Below are 27,634 nucleotides of genomic sequence, written 5' to 3' on the forward strand. Positions count from 1 at the left end.
AGGCAGCTGCCCTCAGACTCAAGCCCAGGGGGGTCAGCCCCAGGCCTTACATAGATGAGGTTCCGTTCAAATCTGGTCTTGAGGTTGGCCAGCACAGTGGTCTCCTGGAGATCTCTGTGAGGAGATGGAGAGAGGCAGTCAGGACCCACCTTCCCCTCAGGGTAGGGCCTTGGTCAGAAAGGCCTGCGTTCAAGTCCCATCTCTGACACCAACCAACTGTGAGGCCTTGAGCAAGTTACTTAACCTCTCTGTGCCTCAGTTTTTCTATCCATCCAACGGGTATGATAATCACTGTTCTCACCTTGCTGGGGTAGGGGATGCCCTCAGGTAGCAAACGTGAAGGCTGTCACTGTGACTGGATAATGCCATTAACCAGCACGACCCTCACGCCTGAGGCACCTCCAATGTGCCAGCACCCTTACACCAACAGCCACCCCACAGCATCCCGTGGGCGACAAACTGAGGCAGAGAGGCTGAGTATTTGCCCAGGTGCAAGCTGATAAGCGCCAGGGCTGGGGTCTGGACCCAGCCCATCTGAATTACTGGGCCTTTGTGACACTGCCTGAGCCTCGCTTAACAGGGGAGGAAACAGCCTCTGAAAATGTTCCAAGAGATGAGGGGCACCCAGGTGGGAGGCAGTGACCACTCACCAACCCTGCCACCCCCACTCACTCCAGCTGCGTCATGTCCTCCACGCCGTCCTCCCGGTGCTGCTCACGGAACCGTGTGGACGGCAGGTTGCGGATGGAGTGCATCTGGGGGAGACAGCCTGTGGTCAGCCAGCCAGAGGGTGCCCGTGCGTGGCCCCCCGGCTTGAACATGGCCAGGACCCACTGCCGTGTGGAGGAAGGAGCCCTGAGGCCGGGCCAGCCGGGTCCTGTGGGCTGTCTGCCTCGGAACACAATGCTTAACTCCCAGGGACATGGCTGGCCTCTGCGCTGCCCGTCTTCCCAAGGGCCCTGCCAGGGGCTGAGCACACGCACGGGGGGCACTGCTCCCTCTGCCTGGCCAGAAGGCCTCCCACCTCACGTTCTCCCAGGCTGACACCCTCCTCCAGGGTGAACCCCAGGTCTGCCTGTGTGACAACTAGGAGAACATCCGCTTCTGGTGTCTGGGGCCTCCGGAAGGACCAGGACTTTCTCATTCGGCACCGCACCCTGTGCCCCGTGCAGGGCAAACGCAGACCCACATGCACAGACCCACAGGCAACGGCGCCTGCAGCCCAGGTGCTCCCACGCCCACCTGTGGTCTCACACGGGGCCTGTGGACGTGCACACTGGCCTGCGGTGCCTGCCTGGAGGCACACACACATGCAGGAACGTGCTCTCAACGTCCCTTGGACAGGTTTTCATGTGACAGGTGTCCCCGCACCTGGGGGTCTCGAGACGAAAGTCCCGATGCCCCCTGTGGGCTTCAGGCCCACCACTGTGCCCTGGTAGTGTGTACACTTGACCCCGCAGATACCACGTCTGCCCGGGCCGTGGCACACGCACTCACAGGCTCTCCTCGTTAGGCTGTGGAGCGCCCGAGCACACGTCCCAGGCCCGCACGTGACCCGTGTGACTGCAAGCACATTTGTGAGCCCGCCTGTCCTGACTCTCGGGTCCAGTCTGCACCCCTCCCTGAGCGGAGAGGAAAGGGGACACCGGGAGGCAGCCCGCGTGCTAAGTAGGGCACAGCGGGTATCACCCCAGAGGCCCTGGCCTCCCGCCCACCCGCCTGCCCATGTGCGCCGGTGGCCGCAAACCCTGAATAATTCAGCCACTCACGTATTCCAGGGTGAGGAGGGCCCACGCATCCTTGCCCCTCACCCCCGGGCGCTTTGCGCCCCGCTCCTGCAACGCTGCGGCCCACACGGCACGGGGCACCCGCCGTTGGGGCCAGGGCCCCCCCAGCAGCCAGGCCGCCCCAGTCGCCATTGATGGGCCCGCTGGCTGCCCGCTCCACGGGGCACCGTCTGCAGAGGCTGAGAAACGCCCGCCACCCCTGCGTGCCCCGCCCACCCCAGGCGTCCCGGGGGAGGCTCCGGTGACCACCCCCCTCCACTGAGGGCCACCCGGCACCAGGCTCGTGTTCCGCCACGAGCATGGCAGCCAGGCACGGGCTTGGCACCCCTCAGAAAGGCTGCCTGCCCCACACCCTACGGGGGCCCAGACAGACTCCTGGCTCAGCCGTGATCCACTGCGTGACCTGGGTCTTGGCTTCCCCACTGTGCAGTAAAGAAGCTGGAAGGTTGGTTCCTGAGCCCTCACCTTTGGACAGTCCAGAACCCTGCAGCCCGGGGGACTGCCCTTAGGCAGGAGCCCCAAAGAAACAGAAGACCCAGTTTGGGGGAGGGTCAGCAGCAGGCAGAAACAGCATGAACGTGAATGGGGGGGTGGGACAGGGTGGGTAAGGCAGGGTCTGCAGTTTCGTACTCAGCCAAGATCCCTGCGGGGGGCTCGGAGTGGACGTGCCATCCAGATCGGACGAGGACAGGACTGCTTGGAGCCCAGGCTGGGACAAGATCCCTTCCTCCAAGTGCCTGGGGGCAGTTTCTGGCATCTCTGTCCTCTGCCTGCCTGTGTCGGGCATCCCCTTGTTTAATCCCCCAGAAGCTCTGGGAGGCTGTTCTCCCCAAGCTACAGATGGGAAGACTGAGGCCCAAGCAGGCAGCAGTTCGCCAAGGTCCCGAGACTGTCTCCTGCCCTGCTTCCCAGGATGGAACCACAAGCCCTCCCTTTAACCTGTGCCCCCATACCTTGTTCCACCAGCCTTTGGGGCCAATCTTTTCCCCAGGGCCCCCGTGGGGCAGGCAGGCAGCTCCAGGGCCCAGGCGGCAGGACGGGGGGCGAGCGTGTACTCGTGTGCAGGGTTGATGGGCCTCCACCGGCAGCCAGAGGCGGGACCAGAGCAGACTCCAGGCTCTCAGCCCGGGCCCAGGCTCTGGCTCCTGGGTGGGAGGCTGCAGGGTAGCAGGACAAGCTCGCTGGAAAGAGCTCAGCTTTTGCACACGAGGCATGACCACAGCAAAACGCCCAGGGCTTGCCTGGAGCCATTCACCCGCCTTGGGCAGGGGTCCTGGGGCCCCAGAGGGCGCCAAGGGGGCTGGGGCCCTGGGCAGTGTCCCCCAGCGGCGCCATGGTGGCCACGTGGCCCTCATCTGGTCAGAGGTGGCCAGAGGGTAGGAGAAGCTGAGCCTCAGTGCTTTCCGCTCTGAGCGGGAATCCTTGGGGGGTGTCAGGGTCGGGGGTTCAGGCTCTGCAGGTGGCTGGGGGTCCTCCGGACAGGCCTCTTCTTCAGGCTTCTTGGGGCTCGGGCTGGCCGATTTAGTCAGCTGTCCAGGCCCTGGGTCGTGGTGTCTACCCAGGAGAATACCGGTTGAGTCAGAGGCTGGATCTTCAGGCTGGGGAGCAGGGGATAGCCCTGGGCCCACGTGCTGGAGGAAGGGGTTTGGGGGTACAGGGGTTGGCCTGGAGAAGCCACGGAGGCTGCCTGGGCCTCCCGGCCAGGGCGAAGGTGGCCGGTGGGTGTCAGGAATGTCCACGTCCCAGCTGGGGGCCAGCGGGGGTACTGTCCAGAGCGTCTCCGAATCCTTGGGCTCGCGCTGGCTCTTGCGGTGCTCAGGGGCAGGGGCAGAGGCAGCGGCAGCGGCAGCGGCAGCCGCCCGCCAAGACCCAGGGCCGGGAGGCAGGGGGAAGGACTGGCGCGGCCGGGGCTTCACGGCCCTGGTGGGAGGCTCGCTGAGGCTGCGCCACGTGCGCGGGAGGCGCGAGGGCAGGTTGAGAGAGCGGTTCCGTGGGCTGGGGCCCAGCAGAGGGGGCGGCGAGGGCGGCCGCGGGGAGCCCAGAGCCGGCGACCGGGGTGTGCCTGGGCGCCCCGAGGCTCGGCGCGGGGACAGGGGCTCCCGCAGCGAGCGGGGACGGCGGGGCGGCGGCGAGAAGGGCGGCCGGAAGGGGCCAGGGCGGACGGAGGGCTGGGGGGACAAGGGCCCCAGGGGCGAGCGGGGCCCCAGGGATGAGCGGTACCCCAGGAGGAGCGGGCTCCTCAGCGAGGGCCGGGGCGAGTGCCCGGGGAAGCCGAAGGCCGCGTCCCGCCGGCGGGAGCCCCTGAAGGAGAGCCGGGGTCCGGGGAAGGCCAGAGGGTCAGGGGGCCCCTCGGGGCTCACGGGCGGGGGCTCGGCCAAGGCCCACCAGCTGGCCTGGGGTGCGAGGGGCACGTGAGCCGGGGCGGCCCAGGGCGGCGGGTGCCGGCGGAGCGAGTCGTAGGGCGAAGCCGGCGGGGTGAGGCCCGGGGTCAGGACGGAGGGGGCGAGGGCTGGGGCGGGCGGCAGGCCGGGGGCGGGGCTTGGGGCGCGCGGCGGCGTCGGCGGACGGCGGGAGTTGTTGTTGTTGCGCGCGCGCGCCTGCGCCCTCCGCAGCACGATGGGCGTGCCGGGCCGCTCGGGGTCCATGCCGGCCAGCTTGTAGCCGAAGCGCTTGTAGGCCGCCTCCCTGACCGCTGGGCCTCGCGCCCGGGCCTTCTGGCTGCCCCTCAGCCGCAGGATGGGCTCCTTTTCCGACAAAGTCTTTTTGAGGAACCGCGCCAGCGAGGTGGCCGGGCGCGGCGCTGGGCGTCCGAAGTCCGACCTGAAGCCCAGGCCCCGGGGGGCGCCGAAGGCCGAGAGGGCACGCTGGAGGCGGCGCTGCCGCGGCGTGAGGAAGCCCCAGAAGGGGTGGCCGTAGGGCACCGGGGACAGCGGCGGCATCTCATCCTCTTCTTCGTCTTCGTCCGCATCTCCCAAGGGCAGAGGGATGTCCAGGGAAGGCGGCAGGGGCACGTCCAACTTCTCCTTCCCAAACAGCTTCACTTGGGGCCGCGGGAAGAGGCGGAACCTGCGGATGAGGGACAACTTGGACCTGGCAGGCTTGTCCATGCCCTGCTGCTCGAAGAAGGCGGCGCTGGGCAGGCGGAAGGAGGTGCCCTGCCGCTCACCGCCCGCCTCCTCGGGCTCCTCCAGCTCCGCGATGTCATCCATGGGGTGGGCGTACGGGTTGTGAGGCGACAGGATGGGCGGCGGTACCCACGGGTACGTGAAGGCCGGCTGCTCCGGCGGAAGATAGGGCCCCTCGGGGGGGTAGATGGCCTGGTCCCCGCCACCATAGATGCCTTCGGCGGCATAGGGGACTCCATGGGAGGCACCGTAGGGGACGCTGTAGGGCGGCGCGTAGGGATCCAGGTAGGGCGGCGCGTAGGCGTCCAGGTAGGGCGGCGCGTAGGCGTCCAGGTAGGGCGGCGCGTAGGCGCCCAGGTAGGGCGCCCCGTAGACATCCGGGTAGGGCGCCCCGTAGGTATCCGGGTAGGGCCCGGCATACGGGAGGTCGTAGGCGAGGTCGTAGGGCGGGTAGGGCGGGTAAAGCGCATTGGAAGGGGCGTAGGAGTCCTGGTAGTAGCCGTGCAGTTGCGCCTCGCCCGCATATGCGTCGTAGTAGCCGTAGGGAGACGCTAACCCCGACGGGGGCGCGTAGGGGGGCTCGTAGTCGTCGTAGCCATAGCGGTAGCCGTAGTTGGAGTAGAAGGAGCCCCCATAGTAGTCTGGGCCGTAGTAGTCGTAGGGGTCCTCGGGCGGGTACCCGTGCGGGTAGTCATAGGGCGGCCAGGCCGGGCCGTGGAGGCCATAGGCGCCCCGGTAGGGCTCCTCCTCGTACTGGTACAGCGACTGCCGGTCGTAGTAGTCATCACCCTCGCGGTGGTAGTCGTAGTACTCGCCCAGGTCCTGGAAGCCCTCCAGCCCGTACAGCGACCTGCGGGAGCCCGAGTGCCGGAACGGGGCCTCGTCCTCGAAGGGCAGGAAGCCCACGGGCTCGCCCGACTCGTAGATGCTGTGGGCACGCGGGAACCTGCGCAGGCGACCCCCAGGCTGCAGGATCTCGGCGCCCGACGGGAAGGGCAGCTTGCGCGAGCCCACGCGGGAGCCGGAGCGGTCCATCCAGGCGTCCAGTGTGGCCTGCGCGCTGCCCGACTCCTCGGCCTTCTTGATGAGGAATTTCTTGGTGAGCCAGTTGATGGCCGTGGACGCCTTGCTGAGCGACTGGGCACGCGGGCGCAGGCGACCGTAGCCGCGCCGGCCAGGGAAGCGGATCACCATGAAGGACGGCTTCTTGCCCTTCATGGCGCGCTTCTTCTTGCCCACGCGCATCTGCGTCATGAGCTTCGACGTAGACTTGAGCACCGTGCGCGCCTTCTTCTTGCGTTTGGTCTTCTGGGGTCCGGTGTGGAGCCCCCAGAAGAATGCCGACGCGCTCCGGAACTGCCCCTTCTTGGAGATCTTGGGCGTGCGGTCTCGGAAGCCCATGAACAGCCGCGAAGTCCCCTTCAGGCTCCGCTTGGGCTTCTCCGGCTCCGGCGCCTTCTTCCCCTTCTTCCCTTTCTTAGCTTTCTTCTCATCCTCTTCTTCCTTCGCCATGGTGGCCACCTGCTCCCTGCCAGGCCGGCCGGTGTCACAAGCTCAGGGCCTTGGGGACACAGGGACCTGCTGAGTCTCCTGCCTGCGGCTGGACACGCAGCCTCCTCAGGCTCAGAGCAGCTGGGACTGTCCCGGTAGCCGGGGGAGGGACAGCCAAGCTCCTTCTGGCTGGGACCAGGCTTTCAGGAGGGCAGATCCATAATTCATCTCCTCGGGCCCCGCCTAGAATTTCACCCTCGAGCCTGTTGGAAAGCAACTGGGTGTTGTTTATGGGAAGCAGGGGAGGCCTGGCAGGCCCATGCTGGGGAGACTGTGTTGGCCTTAGAATCTCCATGAGGACAACCGTGGCTCAACCCCAATCAAGCCCTCCCTGAGCCTCTGCCGGCTCACCCACCGAAGTGAGTGCTTGGGTCACTGCGCCCCAGAGAGGGGAAGCCACCTGCCCTAAACCACCCAGCACATCTGTCCTGGGCCACAAGTGGAGCCGCATTTCCTGAGCCAGGGTGGGACGTTCAAAGCCCACCAAGTCACCTTGGAGGGGAGGGAACCTGGGCCCCTCCAGGTCCTGGGTAAGGGAGGAGGGGTGGTGGGCATGGCAGGTGCCCAGGGCTGCGGTCAGTGTAACCAGAGCTGGCCGGCCCTTGGGAGCGTGAATAATTTATCGGGGAGAACCAGGCTGCTGGCTCAGAAGGCAGGGCAAGAAGGGGGCTTCTCGGTTCCAGCAGGGCCTGGTAAGGCCATGTGCCTGGTGAGGGCAAGGGCTGCAGAGGAGCAGAAGCAGAGGGTGGGTCAGGCCTGGCTCTTATCCCAGCTCTGCCACCGACGGGCTGTGTGGTCTCAGGAAAGCCCTTTGTCCTCTTTAGGCCTCAGTTTCCTCCTCTGCAGGATGGGAGTGATACGGCTGCCCTGTGTCCTTCACAGGGAGGAAATGAGATGTGATGGAGCTGCTGGGCAGCATCCGTGGTGGAGGTGCCACACATGTGGCCCATGTCGGAGGCCCCTGCCTGGCCCTGCCTCTCCTGCCGGTTTCTGCCTCTGGGCTCCTGGGCATGTGGGCCGTCGTGTGGGAGGGGAACAGCTCTGGACACTGGCCAGAGGTAGGGGCTTAGCTGGGCTGACCCCAGAGTCTGGGCCTTCCAGGAGTTCTGGGGCAGAGGGCCCTACTTGAGCCATGGAGCAAGCCAGAGGCCCTGATGTGCTGGTGGAGGTTGCCCAGGCCGTGTCCCTGCTTGGGCCCCACCTGGACTCTTGGTCAGCCTGGCCCCTGTCCCTCAGGACAGCATGCACTGACTTGTCTGTTCATTCATTTGTTCAGAAGCATCTGCTGGAAGCCTGCCATGAACCAGGCGCTGTCTAAGCACTGGGGACACAGCTAAGGAAACAGAAACCTGCCCTGGTGGCGCTGACATTCTAGGGGGCGGGGACTGGCAACAAACAGAGTGAGTGAAAGATACAACCGGTGGGATGGTGTGAGCGCTGGCATTGAAATAACGCAGGGACGCGGCATCGAGACTCGGGTATATAGCACCGAATGGCCTGGGTGAGGTGCCCTGGAAGTGACGCGGGGGCCAAGAGTTGCAGGAGGGGAGGGAGGGAGGCCTGGGGGAGGCACAGCGGTCCTGATGTGATGGAGGAACAGCAAGGCCAGGGTGACCGAATGCAGTGAGGGGCGAAGGCAGGGGGTGGGGCAGAGGTCAGGGGTGAGGACTTGGCCACGGCTGTGGCAGAGAAGGGATGGAATTGGACCTCCTTGGTCTTCACAGGATCCCTCTCGCCGCCACAGGAAGGACGGATGGCAGGGGCTGAGGGCAAAAGCAGTGGCTGTTGTGGGAGCTACTGTGGCGGTCCGGGCGAGCGACACTGGGGCCTGGGCCAGGCTGGGGCAGTGCGGTGGACAGAGTGCTGGGATGCTGGTATATTTTGCAGGTGGAGCCTGCAGGCAACTCACGAGTACCTGCGCGGTTTCCTTACTGAAGCAGGCGGGAGAGTAGAGGCGGCCAGTGGAGGTGAGGAAGGCCGTGGGTGGAGCTCTGCACGTGGTGATCTTGGATGTCCGCCGTCCGGGGAGTTGGCGGGACTTGCACAGCTGTCAGGGAGTCAGCGGTGTCCGGGTGGTGCCGAGGCCACGGCTCGGCAGGATGGCGCCAGGGGGTGGGTGCACATGGAGGACAGGCCCTAGGAGTGAGCCTGGGGCTGCACTGTTTGGGGCCAAGCCGGCCCCAGAGACCAGAAGGGTGGTGTGGGCAGGCCCTGCTGCCGGCTGTCCCCCAGGCCACCTCCCCAGAGCAGAGAGGAGCCGCGGCCTGGAATAACGAGGTCGGTAGTAACAATAATGAGAGCAGCTTATTCTCCGCAGGCCCTGTGCCTGGCTCTGTTTATCTCATGAAGGCTCCCGTTGGCCCCAGGAGCGGAGGGTGCCCTAGTGCCCACACTTACAGCTGAGGAGCCCAGGGCAGAGGCTGCACCCAGGACAGGAATGGGACCGACCCAGAGTTCCAAGCTGCCCCTCACAACCCCTAGGCTCCTCCGAGCAACGTGGGTGCTCCTGTGGCTGGGCTGGCCACTCTGAGCTTTGGTCTCTTCATCCGGACAGTGGGCTTCGGAGCCCAAAGATGCCTGCCTGAGGTTTGCTGCAGCCCGGTGAGTCGCTGGCCAGCGTCCAGTGCTGGCCTCCCAGCTGTTCTCCTGGGCAAACCACAGGCTGCTGAGGACCCCCAGTGTGGGCAGGCAGAGGTGTGGCTCCGGGCGATGTCCCTGGGCCCCCCTCCCGTCCTCACTTTCCTCAAATGTCATGTGGAGCCGGGGGGTGGGGTTGCACCCTGCAGTCTCTAAGGGGAGCCCCCTTCTCTGGCTGGTTCAGGGTCCCGCCTCCCTCTTGGGGTCCCCGGCCTCTGCTGCAGGCACAGAGCAGGTGTCAGGGAACGAGTCTCTCACTCATTCATGTGTTACCTGCCACATGCCAGGCACCATGCTGGGCTCCAGGGGGCCACAGAGTCGAGCAGAACCAGGCACGGCCTCCGCCCCCACTCAGCTCCCAGTGTCAGGGGGACACGGATGTTAAGCAAAAAGCCACACCAACAAGGGGGGAGCTACAGCCGTGGGAAGAGCCGTGAAGGCCAGGCCATGACGCAGGTGGGCGGACACTGCATGGGGAGGCCAGGGGGTTCCCTGAGTTTCTGACCCTGAGCCAAGATCTGAGGGATGAGGGAGCTAATCAGATGGAAGAGGGAACAGTGTTGGGGCAGATGGAAGAGTATGTTTAAAGGCCAGGTGGTGAGAGAGGTGGAGTGACGTGGGGCATGTGGAGAGGCAAGCGGCCAGGATGGGAGCTGGGGTGGGACTGTGGTCTCCATCTCTATGGCAGCAGGGAATGTGGCAGGGGTTTGAGCTGTCAGGGATGCTGTGATCAGGTCTGAAATAAAAGTAACCAGCACTGCCAAGCTTTCCGACAGGCTGGGCTCAGGGCCAAATGCTCTCCCCCGGGATCTCACTAGATCCTCACAGTGTGTAAGGTGGGAGCTGCCGTTCTCGCTGTGTAGACGGAGGGTCTATAATACAGGTCTCAGGGAGGTTAGGTCGCTGAGCGAAGGGCCCACAGCGAGGACCCGAGCGCCTGGCTCCAGAGCGTCCTGCGCTCACCTGCGGCCTCACGCTGCTCCTTGCGTGGCCGTCCTGGACAAAAGCTTTTGGGCCACTGTGTGGAGGATGGGGCGCGGGGGACAGTGGCTGTGCTGGGGTCAGCTGTGGCGGGGGACACACTCAAGTCAAGTGGGCAGCCCGAGAGGGTTGTGTGGGGCCTTTGGGGCTGGCCCGGTGCCTGAGGCCAGGTGGGAGGTGTGGGAAGATGACAAGTTTGGTCTGAGACGCAGAGGGTTTTGGGGTGACCGTGGGCCGTCCAGATGGAGAGTTGGGGAGGCAGTTTAGCCCCGCAGGTCAGGGGTGACAGGGGCGAGGCTGTCTAGGAGAGGGACAGAGCGAGAAGGGGGACCCCAACTCCGGCCTTAAGGACTGTGTGCCAAGGAGGCAAGGAGGGGCTGCCGAGGAGGGGCCCAGGGGAATGAGGTTAGAAACCTTGCAGCTCCGCAGCAGGTGGCATGTGGCCTCAGCAGGAGCTGTTCTGGCAGCACGCTGGGGAAGCTGAGGGCAGAGGGTGGACGTGGGGAAGCCAGGCCCTGACCAGTGTGGGGAGGGGGTGGCCACAGGGAATGATGCATCCGGGAGGAGTGTGTTTTCAGTGGGGAAGGCCCAGCAAGAAGGCGGCCGTCTGCACACCAAGGAGTGAGGCCTCCGGGCACCTCGATCTCTGACTTCCAGCCTTCAGAACCGTGAGAACATCTTGTCCATTGTTTAAGCCACCAGCCTGGGTACTTTGTTATGGTGGCCCCGGCCAGGCCCAGGAGGATGAGTCACACAGACCCGATGGCAAATCCTCAGGACAGGCCCAGGAGAGAGCATGCGAGAGGAGTGAAGGCCCTGAGGTGGCCTCTCCACTGTGGAGGGAGGGGTGGCTGCAGATGAGTACGGGGCGTTGGGAGTTTTCCAGCCGGGGTTTGAGGGGGCAGGGCCGGTGCAGAGGCTGTCAGTGGCGCAGGGAGACGCCCACCCTGGGTGGTGTAAGCAGCGCCCCCCGCCCTCCCGCCAGGGCCAGGCCAGTTGGGATCTTGAGGAGGACAGATGAGCTTAGGGATTTTTTGCCAAAGAAGGTTTCTGAGATGAGGAAGCGGGGAGTCTAAGCTGGAGAGGAAGGGACACAGGGACGAACACGGGGACGTGGATGGACATCTGTATCCTGAGCCCTTTGGCACCAGAGTCTCGTACAGGTGCAGGCCAGGCCCCCTGGGAGCGCAGCCCTGCAGCCAGGGCAGAGGGACGTGTGGGTACTGCTGACCTTCATAAAGACAGGCCATTTGAGCAGAAGGGACCTCGGGTCACCCTGGCCAGAGCCTCCCTGCACAGAAGGCCCAGGAGGATGAGTGATCGGAACAGGGGGCGCCTGGGACAGGGGCTGACCCTTGGGGTGCACCTTGGTGGTGTGGGGCAGGGACTTTTGGGAGGTGTTGGGGGGCTTCACCAGCCCGAGGGATGCCTCCCCCAGCACGAGGCGCTGCGAGAGGCCAGTTCATGCCGACCTACCCTCGCGCAGGCTGGACAGCCTAACCATGCTGACCACAGATCCAGGAGGCCAAGGACCCATCACAGATGCACAGACTGCCCTGGAAACAAGCCCACCCAAGGGAGAGACGTGGGGGCCCAGTGACCGGAGCCTCAGACCCTGCCCCCCAAGCCCACACTGGCCAAGGAGGCCCAGACCTCTAGCCTTATCTCCATCCTTTCCCAGCCTGCTTGGGGGACACAACAGGCCTGGATCTGACGCCCTGTGAACCTGAGGCAGGAAGCGGCAATGACCATGACCCAGGCAGAAACCCTCCCTTGGGACCTTGTGGCCAGGCCTTGTGGCAGGAGGAGGGGCCAAGGTAAGCAACCCACCGTCGCAGAGAAGAGGACTGCACTGGGCATCGATCATGTCATTTTACAGATGAAGAAACCGAGGCTGACACAACCTCACGGTGAGGGAGCAAGGCCACAGGTCAGCCACCGCCCCCTCCCCCTCCCCCCTGGGGGTGCTAGTCGGAGGGTCCAGGGGTCCAGGGCCGGTCACCTTACCTGGGTCAAGTGGTCTGCTCCCTGTCCGCATGCCGCCCAACGGGGGGTCCTTCGGCCAGGCCCCAGGAATGCGGCCGCCAGTGGAGAAGCTGTGTCTGTATCATGGGCGGCAAGCCCAGCCCACCACGCTGCCCGCCTGGGGCCCCATGCATATTTAATAATGTCTATTATTCCTGTTTTGTCACCGGAAAGGAGCCTGAGCAGCTGACAGAGAAGCCAAGAACAGCCGGGAGAGCTGGGCAGTGGGCCTGCTCTAGCCCCCCAGGGGCCCTGCCCCACCTGCTGGCCCAGTGCCTCCATAAACCTGTTGCCACCTGCCCCAGAGGCTGCAGGGCCAGGAGGAAGTCTTCTCATTGGCTCAGCAGCCTCAGAGTGGGGTTCAAATCCCAGCTCTGCGCTCACAAGCCGTGCAGCCGAGGGCAAGTCACTGCCCCTGGAGCCCAGGCTGCTCGCAGGCCCGCACGGCACCTCGCATCACTCCTCACAGAGGCCCCCCTGAACCCCAGGCTTGGACCTGTTCCCCCAAGGCCCAGGCTCCGCACACTCACTGCTGCCCCGAACCAACCTGGCAACCGAGTTCAGCAAACTCACAAAACTGTCCTTAGTGAACAGGCATTGTTTCCACTTTTTATTTCAGGAAGGAGAGCCGAGAGATTTGGGGGTGCAGGGCGGGGTGGTATTTAGAGAAAACACAGAGCCCAGACTCCAAATCCGCCACCCCAGCTATCTGCACTGGGCTAGGTCCTGGGCTGTGTGCTGGGCAGGGGCTGCGCTGGGAGGGGGTGGCCCTTCTGGACTGGTCAGGCTGTGGAGGGTGTGAGCTGGGCCTTTAAAGCCCCAGATCTCTGGTTTCCATCACGGGGCAGCCCTGGGGCGGGGGTTGGATAGGGGGTTTTGTCCTGGGCAGCACCCTCCCTGAGAACCAGAAAAACTGGCAGGAGCTGAGAGGCCGCCAGGGACCCAAGTAGGCCCAGCTCCCTGCCCAGCATCAAGCCAGCCATCTGCACTAGGCCCTAGCTGGGGGCAGGTGGGCAACTTGCTCATTCTGCACTGGAAGGGGCGGGTAGGGGGCAGAGAAGGTGCAGGCCCAGGGACCCAAATAGGACCGCTTCCAGAGTCCAGTCTCACGGGAAACGCTGCCAGCCCAGCCCATCCCCAACCTCATCCTAAGGCCCCAGCATGCTCTCCACCATCTGCCCATTGAAGAAATTTCTGCAAACAGCAGAGACATGAGAGACCCCTTCCTGGGGTGCATTTGTATTTTCCCAGTTTAGGCTCTGGTGAGTCCCACTGGGGGTGGGGGCAGGGCCACTACTTCTTCACAATCTGGATGACGTCCTCATGCTCCATGGTGTGGGTCAGGCCCACCCGCTGCGGGCTGTACTTGGTGCTGGTGCCCTGAGTGGGGAGCGGGATGGGGGACCACATCAGCCTCTGTACCCACCCGGCCGAGGCTGACAGTGTCACTGGAAGGGGGTGGAGGTGCAGATGGGGGGTCTAGAGTGGGGGGTCCCAGCGCCAGCAGACCCTGCAGCCTCTGACAGCAGGACTCCCAGCGGTCCACCCGGCCCGGATCCCAAAGCGGGAGGGCTGTGTCTGGTCTGGGTCAGCATGCAAGCCGCACACCCCGCAGAGCAGGACTGACGGACACCCCAGTCCCCATGCAGAAGGACGGGAGCTCCTGCCTGACCCTGAGGCTGCCCCGGGCGACCGTGCCCGCCTCCCGCCCAAGACTCACCCACACCAGCGCGTACTTGAACTGGCTGGCGAGTGACCGGTGGATGCGGTGGCACTGGGGGACGGGAGAGAGACGGATGGTGAGCCCGGGCTGCGCCCGGAAGTAGCCGGGCCCAGGGCAGGTGCTCTGGCGGTCCCCACGCAGCCTTGCACTCACAGCTGCTCTGGCGCTCCTGCTTCCTGCCTCTATGGGGCCGCGGCCACTGAAGGACCTGGGCCTGCCCACCCACCCTGCTGGAAAGGCAGCCTTGACAGGTGCTCTGGCAGATGGATGAGGGCGGCTGTCAGGGTCCCCACCGGGCCTGCCTCTCTCACCTCCTGCAGCCCTGACCCGGAACCTCCCACATAACACGTCACCCCCCAGCCCAGGATGGCCCACGTCCTGTAGCACTCCCAAGTAGGGACAAAGTTCACAGGAACCCAGCGCTGTTAGAAGGCCTGAAGGGAAGAGAGCTTGGAGGGCAGCCAGCTCTTCCCCCCGAGAATGTGGCCCCCTGGCTGCACGGGCTGGGCGGGCGTGGTGGAGGCGGCCAGGGTGAGGACAGTGCGACGTCGCCTGTCCTCCACATGCCCACAGCCTCACAGGCCCCGGGCAGAGACCAAACGCCTAAGCCCAGACATGAGACCTGCAGGAACGTTTCCGGGGGGCCATCCGGATCTGGGCCTCCTCTGGGTGACCAAGGATGCGTGGCCACAGCAGAGGACACTGCCGGCAGGGACGAGCACACACACCCGTCCTGACACTCACTGTTTCCTAGACCAAAAGATGAAATCTGATGGTCCAGGTCAGCTCTGGCCTTCAAGTGCACTTGACGTTTTGTTCAGCTTGCCCCCGAAAGACAGAACTAGACCTGCCTGACAAGCTCAGGGTCACAGAGTTGCAGGGTCGTCCCCGGACCCTGGGAGCCCTCGAGGCAGATGGGGAGGGTGCCCTCCAGTTTGCTGCAGGTCCCATCGTGCCCTGGCATCCCTGACACCGAAGTCATTAGGAGCTGTTTCCCACTGAGCCTGCTCCACGGATCTCCTTGGAGAGAAGCGTTCCTATGCACTTGTGTCTCTAGCAATGAGGGAGGATGGAAGGCCGCCCAAGGTCACCTTTTTCCTTTTTAAAATTTTTCCGCTGCACCGTGCAGCATGTGGGATCTTAGTCCCCTGACCAGGGATTGAACCTGCACCCCCCTGCAGTGTAAGCGCAGAGTCTTAACCACTGGACCACCAGGGAAGTCCCCTAAGGTCATCCTCTTTAATACTGTTTGTGGATGGGAGACCCTTGAAGCCCACGGTGCCTCTCACCCCTGACGGCCCTGCCAGATCCTTTCTGCCCCTGGGGCTTATGGCCCGTGATCCTGTGCAGGCAAGGCTCTTGTCAGCTCCACTAGGTGGACTGCAAAGGCCCCGGGGGCTCAGTTACCCCAAGATGAGGTTACCCCTCAATGTTAGTATGTGGGCGCCAGGGTGCAACCCCATGTCTGACTGGCTTCTCTACTTTGGGTCTGTGGTCAGCACCCAGGCAGGCCTGTGTGCACAGCATGGCACCTGTGATAGGTGAGTATCCAGGAAGGGCTGAGGCCCTGCAAGGCAGGCCTCGCTGGGACTAGATCCAAGCTCTGGAACCAAGGCCCCCGCAGGCCCCTCCCCACCTTCTAGCACCTGCTGCCTTCGACCCTGCGACCCTCCATGCCAGCTGGCAGCCAATGGCCCACAGTCCACGTTCACTCCTGCCTCGGGCCTTTGCACCTGCCGCCCCACTGCGTGGAACAGCCTTCTGCTCCTGGCCTCTCCTGCTTTCCCAACAGGTGTGGCGGAAGCCCCACGTCCTGAGAGGGCCTGAGAGGGCCAGGGCATGTGCCAATGTGCTGCCGGCCAGCCCCCACTGCACTCCCCTCGGTGTGGGACTGTTTAACTGCAGGATTGGGTGGCTGGCATCTGTTGACCCCAAACGACCCCAGTTCTGGCAGGAACCGGGGCTACTTGGCTGGGCACTGATGCTCACTAGCGTGTTGGGTGCACTGAGCCCCTGGGGGCGGAGCCGATGGGGCGCGTGGAGGGGCGGGCTGTGCGGGGGGCTGAGTGGAGGCAAGCATGGGGGAGACACGACTGGGAACGCACAACCCAGAATCATCCTGGGCGGCAGCTCTACTGACCGAACGCCTGAATGGCCCCGAGGACCCCACAGCCCTGGTGGGACAGGATGGTGACGACCGCTTCCCAGGCATCTTCCCCGCACCGGGCAGCAAGCTGAGTGCCTTACCCACTGGACCCCGTTCCACGCCACCCCCTAACTGCAGCCACCCCCTAACTACAGCCGGGTGGCGGGACACGCGTCCAAGCACCCAACTGCAACGCGGCGGCTGAGGGCCGGGAAGACGTCAGGCAGGACCCCGGGCGATGGGCAGAGCTGCCCCCACCCCGGCCTGGGCAGGTCTCCTCAACTCACCACGTGCTCCACAGAGGCCCCTTTCCGGAGGATGATGGCGTCCGTGAAGTCCGGCCTCTCTGCACAGACGGACGGGGCGGGGCGGGGCGGGGAGTCAGCAGGGTCAGGGCCCACTGCCACGCAGCCCCCCTCCACAGGAAACGGAGGCCCTTCCAGTCTCCGGCCTTGGCCTGCCCTTCCCCCACTCCCGGGCACACCCTCGCTAAGAGCCCCGAACAGACTTCTACAGCCTTGACTCAACACAGAAAATCAAACTACACCCCAGTCCAGGGTGCAAACTCCTGCAAGCCCATCAGCCACAAGAGCCCCGGCCGAGGGGACCCGCAGATGAACCCGGGGTGGACCGGCTCCGGTCGGGCAGCCTCATCTCCCTCTGCGGACACGGCCAAGGTCGACGCCAACTGCCCAAACTCGGCCGCTAGGCCGTGGGGTGTGAGGCATGTGCACAGGGGGTGGGACGTCGGGGAGGCCCCTGTGTGCCCAGCGCCCTAAAGCCTTGACGTAGCGTCTGTCACTGCTCGGGGAGCCACTGCTGGCGGTGTCTATCCCATCCCCACATCCCCCTCAAGGCCAGCAGCCCCAGAACTCGGCATTCTTTGCCACAAGGGCTCAGGCCGAGGCCTCTGACAGGCTGCAGTAGAGGGTGGTGCCTGAGACGGGAGAAAGCCGTCATGTAGAGACTGGCTGGGCGGGGGCTGGGCCGGGGCTCTGGGCGCCGCGTGCAGATCGGGCGGCCCGGGGGAGGGGGAGGCCCGGCCGCTTCTCGGGCCGTGCGGCCCTGACTCACGGCCTCTCTTCTTGGTGTAGATGCAGGTCAGGGCCAGGTACTCCCAGAGCATCTCCAGCAGGTAGTCCAGGTTCAGCTTCATGCCGCAGCTGCCGGGAGGAAGGGGCCGGTCAGAGCATCCAGGGCTCCCGGCACCCAGGCCAGTGCGGCCCAGCTGGCGCCCATGGGGCAGCACAACCGCAGGCCTGACGGCGCTTCAGCTGCCAACACCTCTTGGCATTGTCACGTTCACGCCCAGCACAGCCTGCCATCTCTCCAGGGCCCTGTGGAGGGCACAGGGCACCTGTGGCAGCTGGGGTGGCCAGAGGCAGAGGATGACAATGCAGAGCCCACCCCCCGAGTGGCCCAGGGCTGCCCGGCAGGGATTTCAGCAATGCGGTGACCCCTGGCTTGGTCCTTTGCCGCTGTATTGCCCTCAGTGGGGACCCGCCCTCCCCTGCGATGCACGTGAGCAGGTACAGGGGTGGCCTGCAGGGCCCTGAGGACGCAGCCCGGACGCGGCAGCAGGAGGGGAGCCGAGCTGGCCTGTGGGAAGGACACCTGCTCTCTGCTGCTCTTCGTGGCCGCTAGGGACGCCCAGGAAGCAGTCCTCGAGTGGGCCCAGGACCCCCCTCTTCCCCAGTCCCCAAGGTCTCGCTCCCCAAAAGCCAAAGCCACCGTGACGCTACAGAGCACCTGGGTGGAGCTGGGAAGCCAGCAGGGTGGGCACAAAGCCAGGCTGCCCCGACAGAGGCCCCGCAGCCATGGCGTGCCGGGGTGCAGGCAGCTCCCGGGACCCACCCCTCAGAGAAGCCCCCACCCGAGGACTTCAGTCCCTTCTCCTTCCCAGCAGAGGTGACAGAAGCCACATCTTCCAGGGCCTCAGGAGCAGCGGGCTACAGCCTGGCTCTCTCTGGGGGTCTGCAGTTAACTGCTAAGCCACGAAGCCGCTAACCACTCTCACTCCCAGACCTTGGTGGATGAAGTCCTTCTGTTTTCTTAACCAGAGCTTACCCCATCACCCACCTGGCCCAGACAGGTTAAAGGGGACTCGGCCAAGGTCACCAGCAGCTACCGGGATGGCCTCCTCTACCCCGGGGCACACAGAGCCTGACAGATGGACTCCCACTCAGAGAGGGTGGCCGCGAGCCTCACCTAATGACCACGCTGTCAGGTTTCCGGGCCAGGCGGTCCACTTCCTCCATTGAGATCTGGTCGATTTTGTTATAAACCTGGGGTTGGAAAGGGGGAGGGGGGGTTGGGGGATGAGAGGAACAGAGCAGTGTGGCAACGGGGCCCCACCTGCTGACTCAAGGATGGGGAGAGGCTGAAGGGGCCTGAGGCCCCCGGTCCCCCAGAGAGGCTGGGCTGGCACTCCGGGGTCAAGCCCGAGGTGCCTGCGGGACTCAAGCAGTCCCTGGGGTGAGGGCTCCCCTCCCACATGGCTGCCCCGGGGGCTGGCACCACTTACATACAAGCAGGGCATGTACACGCGGTTGCCCATGATCACATCTATGAACTCATCCGGGGAGCAGTCTTCTCGGAAGAGCACCTCCGCGTTGAAGATCTCTGAGGGGCTAGGGTTAAGGGCAACCTGCGCGCCAGCAGCCCCCCACCACTCCCCACTGCCAGCAGAGCCTGAAACAGCTGATCATGAGATACGCTGCCAAGAGGGACTGTAAGGTTATCTGCTTTCACGGTTTTACATGATTTTAACGTTTGGGGAGCCCCCTCACTTTTCTCAAGGAAGCACAACGTGTAAGGGGTTCAATCAATATTTTAAATCTTTGCTGTTACAACAGAAGAAACGATGCACTTGCCAGGATCGCCAAGGCAGCCAGTTCCAGAGCCCGGAGCGCTGGTCCCGCTCCCCCTACGATGCGAGCTACCGTCCGCGGCCGCCCTGCCTCCGCTCCAACCACCGCCCCCAGCCTGACCACCCCCCGAGGCCTCCCCAGCCCAGGAGGCCCTGTCCCTCGCCATCTCGTCTTCCTTCCACACGTGACCAGCCTTGTACCCTGCAAGGAGCCAGGAGTGCACGGCTGCGGCCCAGCCAGCCTGAAGCTTGGGGAGCGTGAGGCAAAGGAGATAGAAGTGCCTCGTGTGAGCTGGCCACAGCTTTCCTGCGGCCTGGACGGAGCTGGGTGATGTGGGCAGTCTGCGTCACCCGGGCCCCCGCTGCCCGAGGGCCACGGCCCCCCTCCCTCTCGCACCTTCAGGAAGGGTGCTATACTCGTGCAGGATCAGCTGCACCAGCTTCTCTGAGCACTGGGTCAGCGTGACCGTCGAGTTGAAGGAGATGCCGCCTCCTTTCTTGGGCTGGAGGAGAGAGGGAGGGGTGATGCTGACAGAGCGGCAGCTGCAGCCTGCACCCCTCACCCTGCGGGCCGCGGCTGGTCCCACCCCCTTGCCGAGGCTCAGGAGCCGAGGCCTCACCTTGAAGTAGATGTTGGGCTTGTGCTTGTTGAGGCGGATGCCGACCGAGCCCAGCTCCTTCTCCAGCAGGGACCTGGTGGAGGCCCCATGGCCTTCACAGGTGCGCGGGGCAGGCCATGCGGCCCCCACTCGCCATGGCCGGCCCTCCCACACCGACCACAAGCCGCTGAATGTCCCATCCCGGCAACCAAAGGTGCTGAGGAGGAGCCCCAGACCCTGTGGCCGGTCCGAAGGGAGATCGCCTGGTGTGCGGCCAGTGTGCAGACAGGCCTGCTGTGCCCTCAGCCGCAGGCCAGGGTGTGAGCAAGGCTCTGCTGTTTGGGGCCAGGCTCCTGGCAGACGCTGGGCAGCAACAGGGCACCCAGGCCCCCGCAGGCAGGAGCCAGAGCCAGGGTGGCACAGCACAGCCCCATCCTCCGGACACAAGCCTCTCGGGGAGGCTGCCCCAGGCTGCCTGCACTGGGTGTAGCTGTGGACAGTCCCGCCACTGCTCCCACATGGCAGAGCGCCAAGCACCCCGGAACCACCCACCACGAGCTCAGGGACACACGGGCGGTAGCCGCAGTGTCCCGTTCCCCCCGCAGGGCCTTCCCAGGCATGTCAGCCCGCCCCGTCCCAAATGCGGACCTCTGCACCTCTCCCTTGGTGGCGTCCAGCATCATGATGACGACGTCGGCTGTGCGTGCCACGGCGATCACCTGCCGGCCACGGCCCTTCCCTGGTCAGGAGGGAGGAACGTGGTTACACAGTGACGTGGGCAGGGCCACAGGATGCCCCCAGCCCACGGTGCAGACTCCCGCCCCTTACAGACCCGCACGGACTCTGCCACGTGCCACCCCTGGGCTGGCACTTCTCCTGAGCCCTGTCTTATTCATGGAAATGTGTTTTAGGAGGAACCCCGACACCAGCGACTGGGGAGGAGAAGCGCGCCCCACTGCCCCCCCTGACTCTGTGGGCCCTGAGCTGGGTGATCCTCCACCACCTGCTCACTCAGCCCGCAGAGCCACGTTGGGCAGTCAGTGTTATCTGCCTGTTCCAGACACGAGAAAACCGAGGCCTGGCTTAGAAACACTCAACCACTTGCCCAAGACCACAAAGCTACGTGGTTCCAGGATGTGACAAGTCTGCCCCTCCCAGAACAAGAGTTACAGAGAGGAAGCAGCAGAAGGCACAGGGGGAGGGGCTGTAGAGCCGTCACCAAGGTCAGACCCTGCCATCAGACAACCAGAGAAGGCAGGCACCAGGCCAAGGTCACGCAGCCACTTGGGGACTGAGGTCACAGCAGGGGCCCCGGTGGCCTCCAGGGGCCTCCTGACTATAGCGGGTGAGCCTCCCCCGAGGGGGCCAGGCCTCCTCCTGCTGGCTGGGATGGCAGGTTCCTGGGGGACCACCATCGCTGCCCACGCCAATCCAAGTAGGCAGGACCCCGCCCTGATGAGGGCGGTGGGCACTGGACCCCCAGGAGGAGGCTCCAACTCCAGTCCCTGCACAGGTGCACGGTCGTTTAGGGCAGACGCTCAGCCGTCCGTCCCCGCGCTCCTCCCGGCCGTGAAAAGGAAATGACGACCCTCGCTCAGTCACAGGGCTGTCAGAGGATTAAGCGAGCCAATGGTCTGCACGGAGCTGGCACCTGGCAAGGGAGGGACGACCCCAGCAGGGAGCCACCTGCCACCAAAGCCGAGGGCGTGTCCCATCTCAGAGAACAGGGCTCTAGGACTAGGGCTCCACTGCCACGCGCCCATCCCTGGCGGGGTCCACCACACACTGGACGTGGGAACCAGAGTTGCCTGGTGAGCCGTGTGACCCTGGGCAAGTCACCCACCTCCTGGGCCTCGGTCCCCTCAGCTCTGAGGCCAGAGTCCCTCAGGAACAGAGCACTGGGCCCTGGGAAGGGCTGTGAACCCAACCCTCCCGTCAACCACCCACAGGCGCCCACAGGGGGGCCTGGGCTCCACCCCGCCCCCCCACCTGCTCCCCCTCCCACCTTGTGCTGCGCCTTCGATGATCCCAGGAAGGTCCAGGAGCTGGATGTTGGCGCCTTTGTACTAGGATGCAGGAAAGGAGGTAAGGCGGGGCCGGCGGGCTGCGAAGGGGGCCTCCCGGGCCAAGTCTGAGCTGCGTCCCCACCCCAGCCAGCCTGGCGCAGACCACGTCCCGCGAGCCGAGGGGCCGCCTGGAGGGCGGGAGTTTTTTTTTTTTTTTTTTTTTTTTTTTCTTTTTGTGGTATGCGGGCCTCTCACTGTTGTGGCCTCTCCCGTTGCGGAGCACAGGCTCCGGACGCGCAGGCCCAGCGGCCATGGCTCACGGGCCCAGCCGCTCCGCGGCATATGGGATCCTCCCAGACCGGGGCACGAACCCGTATCCCCTGCATCGGCAGGCGGACTCCCAACCACTGCGCCACCAGGGAGGCCCGGGCGGGAGTTTTTATAAGCCCCCAGCAGCCACTGCTGACGGTAACAGCTCTTCACAAGGAAACTGCCTCACGGTGGGAGGCCCAAGGCCACAGAACCCCAGCTACCCAAGGCTCCAAAGCTTCTCTGGGAACAGAAGGAGCCAGGCAGCCAGTCACGGGTGACCCGAGTCGGGGCGGAACAGGGCAGCGGGGCACAGAGGGGCACCGGGGAGAGCTGTGCATGCTGGCAGACTCTCGGAACCAGCCAGGATTGCAGGACGGGCCAGGCGTCTCTGGGGTCCCGGCAGCCCCAGCCCCCAGCGGTGTCCGTGCTTGAGGGCAGAAGAGCTCAGCCCAGAGCCTCCCCCCGCACATCTCTCTCACACACACGCATGCACGCACGCAAGCGCGCGCGCGCGCGATCTGGCAAACCCCGACTTACTTCAATGACCCCAGGGATGCAGGTCAGGGTTGTGAACTCATAGGACGCAGTCTCACTGGCCGTGGAGGTCATCAGGCTCAGGAAGGTGGACTGGGAGAAAGCAGGTCATTGCAGCGGGGGTCCTGCCCCACCTCCAGGAGAAGCCCAGGTGTGGGAGCCTGCGACACCGGGAGACCCCCATCCACCCGGCTGGGGTGTGATGAGAACAGCTGGAAAAGTCACCTCTGGCCCTGCCTGGGGGGGTTCAACACCACAGGGCCGCCCTGTGCCTGAGGCCCCAGGCCTGCCTCGGGTGGACACAGGGACCTGGTTCCTAAGGGGGTTTCCCCGCTACATTGGGGCCCATCCCCAGCTCCACGGAACCTCCAGACCCTCCTGGGCCCAGAGAACTTGGAGCAGGTGTCAGTCCCACGGCACACAGCTGCTGCTCCCAGGAGGGCAAGGAGGCGGGGACCCTCCCGCCTGAGAGCACCGGCTGGTGGCGCAGGGCTGTGAGGGAGGGAGGGAGGGGAGCGCGGAAGGATCCGGATGGGACCTCGTGGCTGACCCAAGGTGGGAGTGGGGCCACACCCGGCCGGGACTGAGAGACCCGGCCTTCAGTCCTGCTTCTGCTGGGGACCCGGGACCTCGTCCCGGTCCCGACCTTGTGAAGGAGGTGACAAGGCAGGGGGAATGCGGCGACCACAGTGATGGACGCTGTGGCCCAGAGGCCAGCAAAGCAGTGGGCAGTGCCAGGAGGGCAGCCCAGCCCGGCCCGGCGCCCCCATCCTAGTCAGCAGGAAGCTGGGGCACAGCTCACTCACACGCCCTCAGGCCCCTGGAGCCCAAAACAGGGCTCGTGAAAGAATCACAGGCCTCAGATCACAAAGTCTCTGCCCAGGGGGCCTCTTGGAAACTTGAGGAAACGTAAAAACCTGGTGGGGTAGACAGGTGTGGACAGACGGGCGGCCCTGAGAGCCATGGTTGCCAGAGGCCAACCTGGGGGACACCCCCGAACCTGTGTGGCCCCTGCAGGAGGGAGGCCCGCGCCCTCCTGTGCTCAGATAGCCCAGATTCCCAACAGGGTCCAGACCCCAAGGGCACAGCTCTCGGTCACTAGAGTGGCTCCTCCCGGCCTGGGCTTCTCACCCGGGCGAGAAGGCCTTGCAGGCTGGAAAGTAAGATCGAAAGAAAAGGCTAAAACGAGTGAATCCACGACAACACCCTAGGAGTCAAAGCCTGGCTGTGCTCGCTGGCTGCCCAGGGGTCACACCCGGTCAGTTCAGGGCGCCCCGCCACCCTCACTCCCCGACGGCCTCCGCCTCAAGGTCCCCTCCTCGGGGCTCTGCTCACACACCTGCTCACAGGGCAGCCGCCCGGCTCCACGTGCCTGCCCTTCCCCTCTCCTCCACGAGCTCGGGGCTGAGCGGGCAGGGGCAGAACGTGCCTGGCACGAGGCGCACACTCAGTGAACGCCTGTGCTCGGGGACAAGGCAGAGGCCAGCGGGGCCACTCCTGCTGGAGAGTCCCTGCCGGGCCCGGGGAGGCTGGGTCTCCTGCGCCCTGGAGCCGGCTCAGAGAGGAGGGAGGGGGCGCGGCCGCAGCAGAGCGGAGACCAGCCACCTTCCTCCCCGAGGCCTGCGGTGCCCATCACTGACCTTACCCACAGAGGGGAAGCCGATCAGCGCCACGCGGGCATCACCCGACTTCATGACATCGAAGCCCTCGCCTTTGGATGAGGATGATTTGGAGGGTTCCAGGAGCTGGGCCCGATACTTGGCGAGCTTTGCTTTCAGCAGGCCCAGGTGATACTCGGTGGCTAAAAGACAACACAAGATGGAAGGTGAGTGTCCCGGGTGGGCTGGAAGGGTCCCGTACGCAACCAAATACACGCAACCGAATGCTGGCCGGGGCCCTCAGAGCCAGACAGCAACCGACAGACAGACATGACCCAATGTCCGTGGTTCTCAGCCAGGGTGGCACCACCCCCCTTCAGGGGGCATCCTGGAGGGTGTTTTCAGGAGTCGCTGCGACGGTGAAGTGATGGTGAAGTCCTCACGGGCACTTATCAGGCAGGAGCCGGGGAAGCCCGCAGCTCTACAAGGTGTAAGGCAGACCAGCAGAGCCAAGAACTGTCCCGTGTCGCAGGGCCACAGAGGGAGCCTGGATTAGGATCTCTGGGGCCCAGAGCCTCACAGGGCATTTTTATAGTGTTAACAGACACTGACATTCCCAGGAGTGGAAGTATGTGTATGTTGAGGGAAGACTATGGCATGCTTTGTTTGAAACTTTACCTCGACGGGCTTGCCTGCTTGGGACCCCAGGCTGCCAACAGGGAGGCCTCGTGCAGGGGACGTGAATCACCCACACGACACACCTGCATCATCTGCACTGTGGCCGCCACATGCCCAGTGATTCTGCCCAGAGGTGCAAACACCTCACCGCCTCTTTGTAACTCCACTGTATCTTGGCTGGGCCCCTACATTCACTTATTGAAATAAACCCTATTTTAATTATAAATTACTTTCCTTTTTCTCCTTCTTGATATCCATTTTTTCCAAATTCTCACGTACATAAGTTACACTAGTGATGGGGAGCTGCACTGCAGGGCGGCGGGTGGGTGGTACAGGACCTCAGCTACATGTCATGTTGCTGTGGTCAGGTGACCGGCCTGGCCACTTCCTGTCTCCACCACTGTCCCTCTCATTCGCACAGTCCAGCTGCCCATTCTCGCCTCAGGACCTTTGCACTTGCTACCCCATTTCAATCTCATCTTCCCAAGGCTGGCTTCTTCTCAGCTCAATGTCACCTCTTCAAAGAGGCCTCCCCTGCCCAGTCGTGCAGAGGCAATGTCACGCAGAGCTTTAGAGCCTGTGTTGGAATTCCATCCTGAAATTACGGGCCATTTTACTTTGGAAAAGTTACTTAACCTCTTTGTGCATCAGTTTCTTAATCTGCAAAATAGGGATGTTAGCAGTGATAACTACTTCTGCAGATTTCTGTAATTAAAGAAAGCTCTGGGAACAATGACCAGCACATAGTAAGCTCTCAATACAAGTTGGTTATTATTACTGTCTGCAGTAACCCCCACCCCTGCCAGGCCCCTCGCTGGTCCCCTTTGTTGTCTTCACGGCTTCTCAGCACCATTTGAAACTAGAGCCGACCCTGGAATAACACGAGTTTGAACTGCACGGGTCCACTTATACGGGAATTTTTTTCAGTGATATCACAGTGCTGCATGGTCCGCGGTTGACTGAATCTGTGGATGCGGAACCGTGGACATGGGAGGGCTGGCTATCGGATGCAGCATTCTCAGATCGTGGGATCTGCGGTGGGTCCCGGAACCAATCCCCCCCTCCCCCATACCAAGGGACGACTGAATCTTATTTCTTTGCTTCCCTCCCTCCAGAAGGGCAGGATGCCCAGCTTCCGGTGTGGTGCTCAGGAAGTGTTTTGGCAAGTGAATTGAGGGCAGTGAGAAGTGGTCAAGGATAGGCTCAGCAAGTCAGGTTCACGTGGTCCTTTCTGTCACCCCAGCGCATGAGACTCTGAGCATCTCTGAAGGGAAGGACTAGGTCTTGATCCCTTAATCACCTTTACATCCCCTCCTGGACCACTGCCAAAGCGGCAGCATCTCAAGCCTCCTTGCTACTTTCCTTGAGCCCCATGGATGATACTCTGCAGGGCAGCCAGGGGGAACTTTTAAAACAGAAGTCTCTGCTGCTTAACACCCTCCACTAGCTTCCACTGCCCTTAGAACACAACCTGGACTCTTTCGCATGATCTACAAGGCCTACACAACTGGCCCACTCCTTTCCCATCCTGCACTCCAGCCCCAGACCTTCAGCTCCTTCAACAAGCCAAGTTCATTCTTGCCTCAGGGCCTCTGCACCAGCTGTTTCCTCTGCCAGGAACAGTCTCTCCCCAGGTCTTTGCATGGCTGGTTCCTTCTCCTCATTCTGGTCTCAGCTCAAACGTCCCCACCTCATGGTGGTCTTCTCTGATGAGCCCACCTTAGTAGCCCCAACCCTTACCCCGACACACTTGCTACATCACCCTAGTTTGTCTCCACAGCGTTTATTATTGGCTGAAATTATCTTGTGTCTTCAGCTACCAGTTCACAGATGGTCCACTGAAAGGTCAGCTCCATGCGGGCAAGGATGTGCCAGCTGTTCACTGCTTTAACCACAGTGCCTGGCACCTAGTAAGGGTTCCACAAGTATTTACAGAATGAGAGTGAAGGAAGCCCCCCAACTTCACAGCCAAGGGAGGACAGACACTGAGACCAACCACCGGCTTGCTTCCTGCTCCTGCAATCCCACAGCAGGGCTGGTCAGGCACTGGGCCTCGCCCACCAGAGCCAACCACATCTCCCACTACTCCAGACCCTCCTTCTCATCTAGACTCTTCTCCTCACTCTCCCATGAACACGCCGTGCTCACCTCAGCTCCCGTGTCTTTGCCTCAGCAGTGCCCCTCTCCTGGAATCCCCTCCCCTCAACCAGCTCAAGTCCCACCTCCTCCTGGAAGCCTTTTTGGGTGTCACCGGTCTCCTCTCCTCACGAGCTCCTGCAGCCCTTACAGTCTGCACCCAGATCTGATGCTTCATCAAGTGCTACCTATGCTGCAGGATTCACTTTAATACCGGGTGCTCACATGCGTCCAGTGCTTTGCAAACAGAATCTGGTTTAACCTAGTTGTGAGCTAAGAGGGGGCACGGGGTTATTACCCTCATTTGCAGAGGAGGACACTGAGGCTCAAAGAGGTGAGGTGACTTCCCAAGCTTTTCACAGCAGATACGAGGTGGAGCCGCGGTCCAAACCCAGGTCCGCCACACTCAAGTCCTGACTGCCTCCACCCCACCGAGGGGCTCCGGGCAGCTGGCGAGGCCGTACCTGGGCGGGGGGGGCGTCTCCTCCTGGACTTCCGCCCACAAAGGAGCAGAGCGCCAGTCCACCAGGCCCGACCGCCAGGAGACCCGGCTTCGAACCCCGACCCTGCCTCTCCGGGTCGGATGCTTGCTCCGTATGCTGGGGTTCTCTACTCGGCCCCTTGGTCTGGCCCTGATCCGCGCCCTCGGGATCCCGCCCGGCTCCTCCGGCTCCGGCAGCCCCACCCCCGCCCGCTGCAGACGCCCCGCCGGCCCGGCCCTCACCTTTGTTCTTCTGCGTGCGCGCGATCTCCTTCTCGATCTCGGAGATCTTCTCCAGGATCCCCATGGCGGCGGCTGAACCAGGCGCACGGGCGAGACAGACTGCAGCGGCTCCGCGAACTCCGGCCCGTCGGCTGCGGCAGATCAGCGTGCGCCGGAAGTCCACTGAGAACAGCGTCCGCGCGCGCCCGGAGCGCCGGGATTCA

At 63.8% G+C, this 27,634-nt stretch overlaps 2 protein-coding genes across 3 annotated transcripts in view; both read right to left on the reverse strand.

Annotated features, from left to right (window-relative positions):
* Positions 1 to 6,424, reverse strand: part of MYO15A (myosin XVA) — a gene marked incomplete at its 5' end in the record, with an annotated part of 50,842 nt that extends 44,418 nt beyond the window's left edge. Inside the window, 3 exons of the mRNA XM_081218628.1 lie at positions 51 to 114; positions 673 to 755; positions 2,741 to 6,424. Of these exons, the coding sequence (XP_081074754.1) occupies positions 51 to 114; positions 673 to 755; positions 2,741 to 6,424 (3,831 nt within the window). The remainder of the gene's footprint in view (positions 1 to 50; positions 115 to 672; positions 756 to 2,740) is intronic.
* Positions 6,425 to 12,703: 6,279 nt separating this feature from the next.
* Positions 12,704 to 27,618, reverse strand: DRG2 (developmentally regulated GTP binding protein 2). 2 transcript variants are annotated; one of them, XM_081218013.1, is made up of 13 exons: positions 27,432 to 27,618; positions 23,936 to 24,096; positions 22,299 to 22,388; positions 21,449 to 21,509; positions 20,092 to 20,182; positions 19,465 to 19,537; positions 19,257 to 19,347; positions 18,500 to 18,597; positions 18,184 to 18,260; positions 17,050 to 17,138; positions 16,263 to 16,321; positions 13,843 to 13,880; positions 12,704 to 13,486 (listed from the first exon to the last, which is right to left on the reverse strand). In XM_081218013.1, the coding sequence occupies exons 1-13, from the start codon at positions 27,493 to 27,495 to the stop codon at positions 13,447 to 13,449; spliced, it is 1,032 nt and encodes a 343-aa protein (XP_081074139.1). In that variant the 5' UTR covers positions 27,496 to 27,618; the 3' UTR covers positions 12,704 to 13,446. The 2 variants fall into 2 exon arrangements, with proteins under 2 accessions (XP_081074139.1, XP_081074138.1); XM_081218012.1 differs by having other exon boundaries at positions 13,827 to 13,880; positions 27,432 to 27,614.
* Between the last annotated feature and the right edge of the window lie 16 nt (positions 27,619 to 27,634).

This window comes from Mesoplodon bidens (genome assembly GCF_964165515.1).
Source record: "Mesoplodon bidens genome assembly, chromosome: 19".
NCBI lineage: Eukaryota > Metazoa > Chordata > Mammalia > Artiodactyla > Ziphiidae > Mesoplodon > Mesoplodon bidens.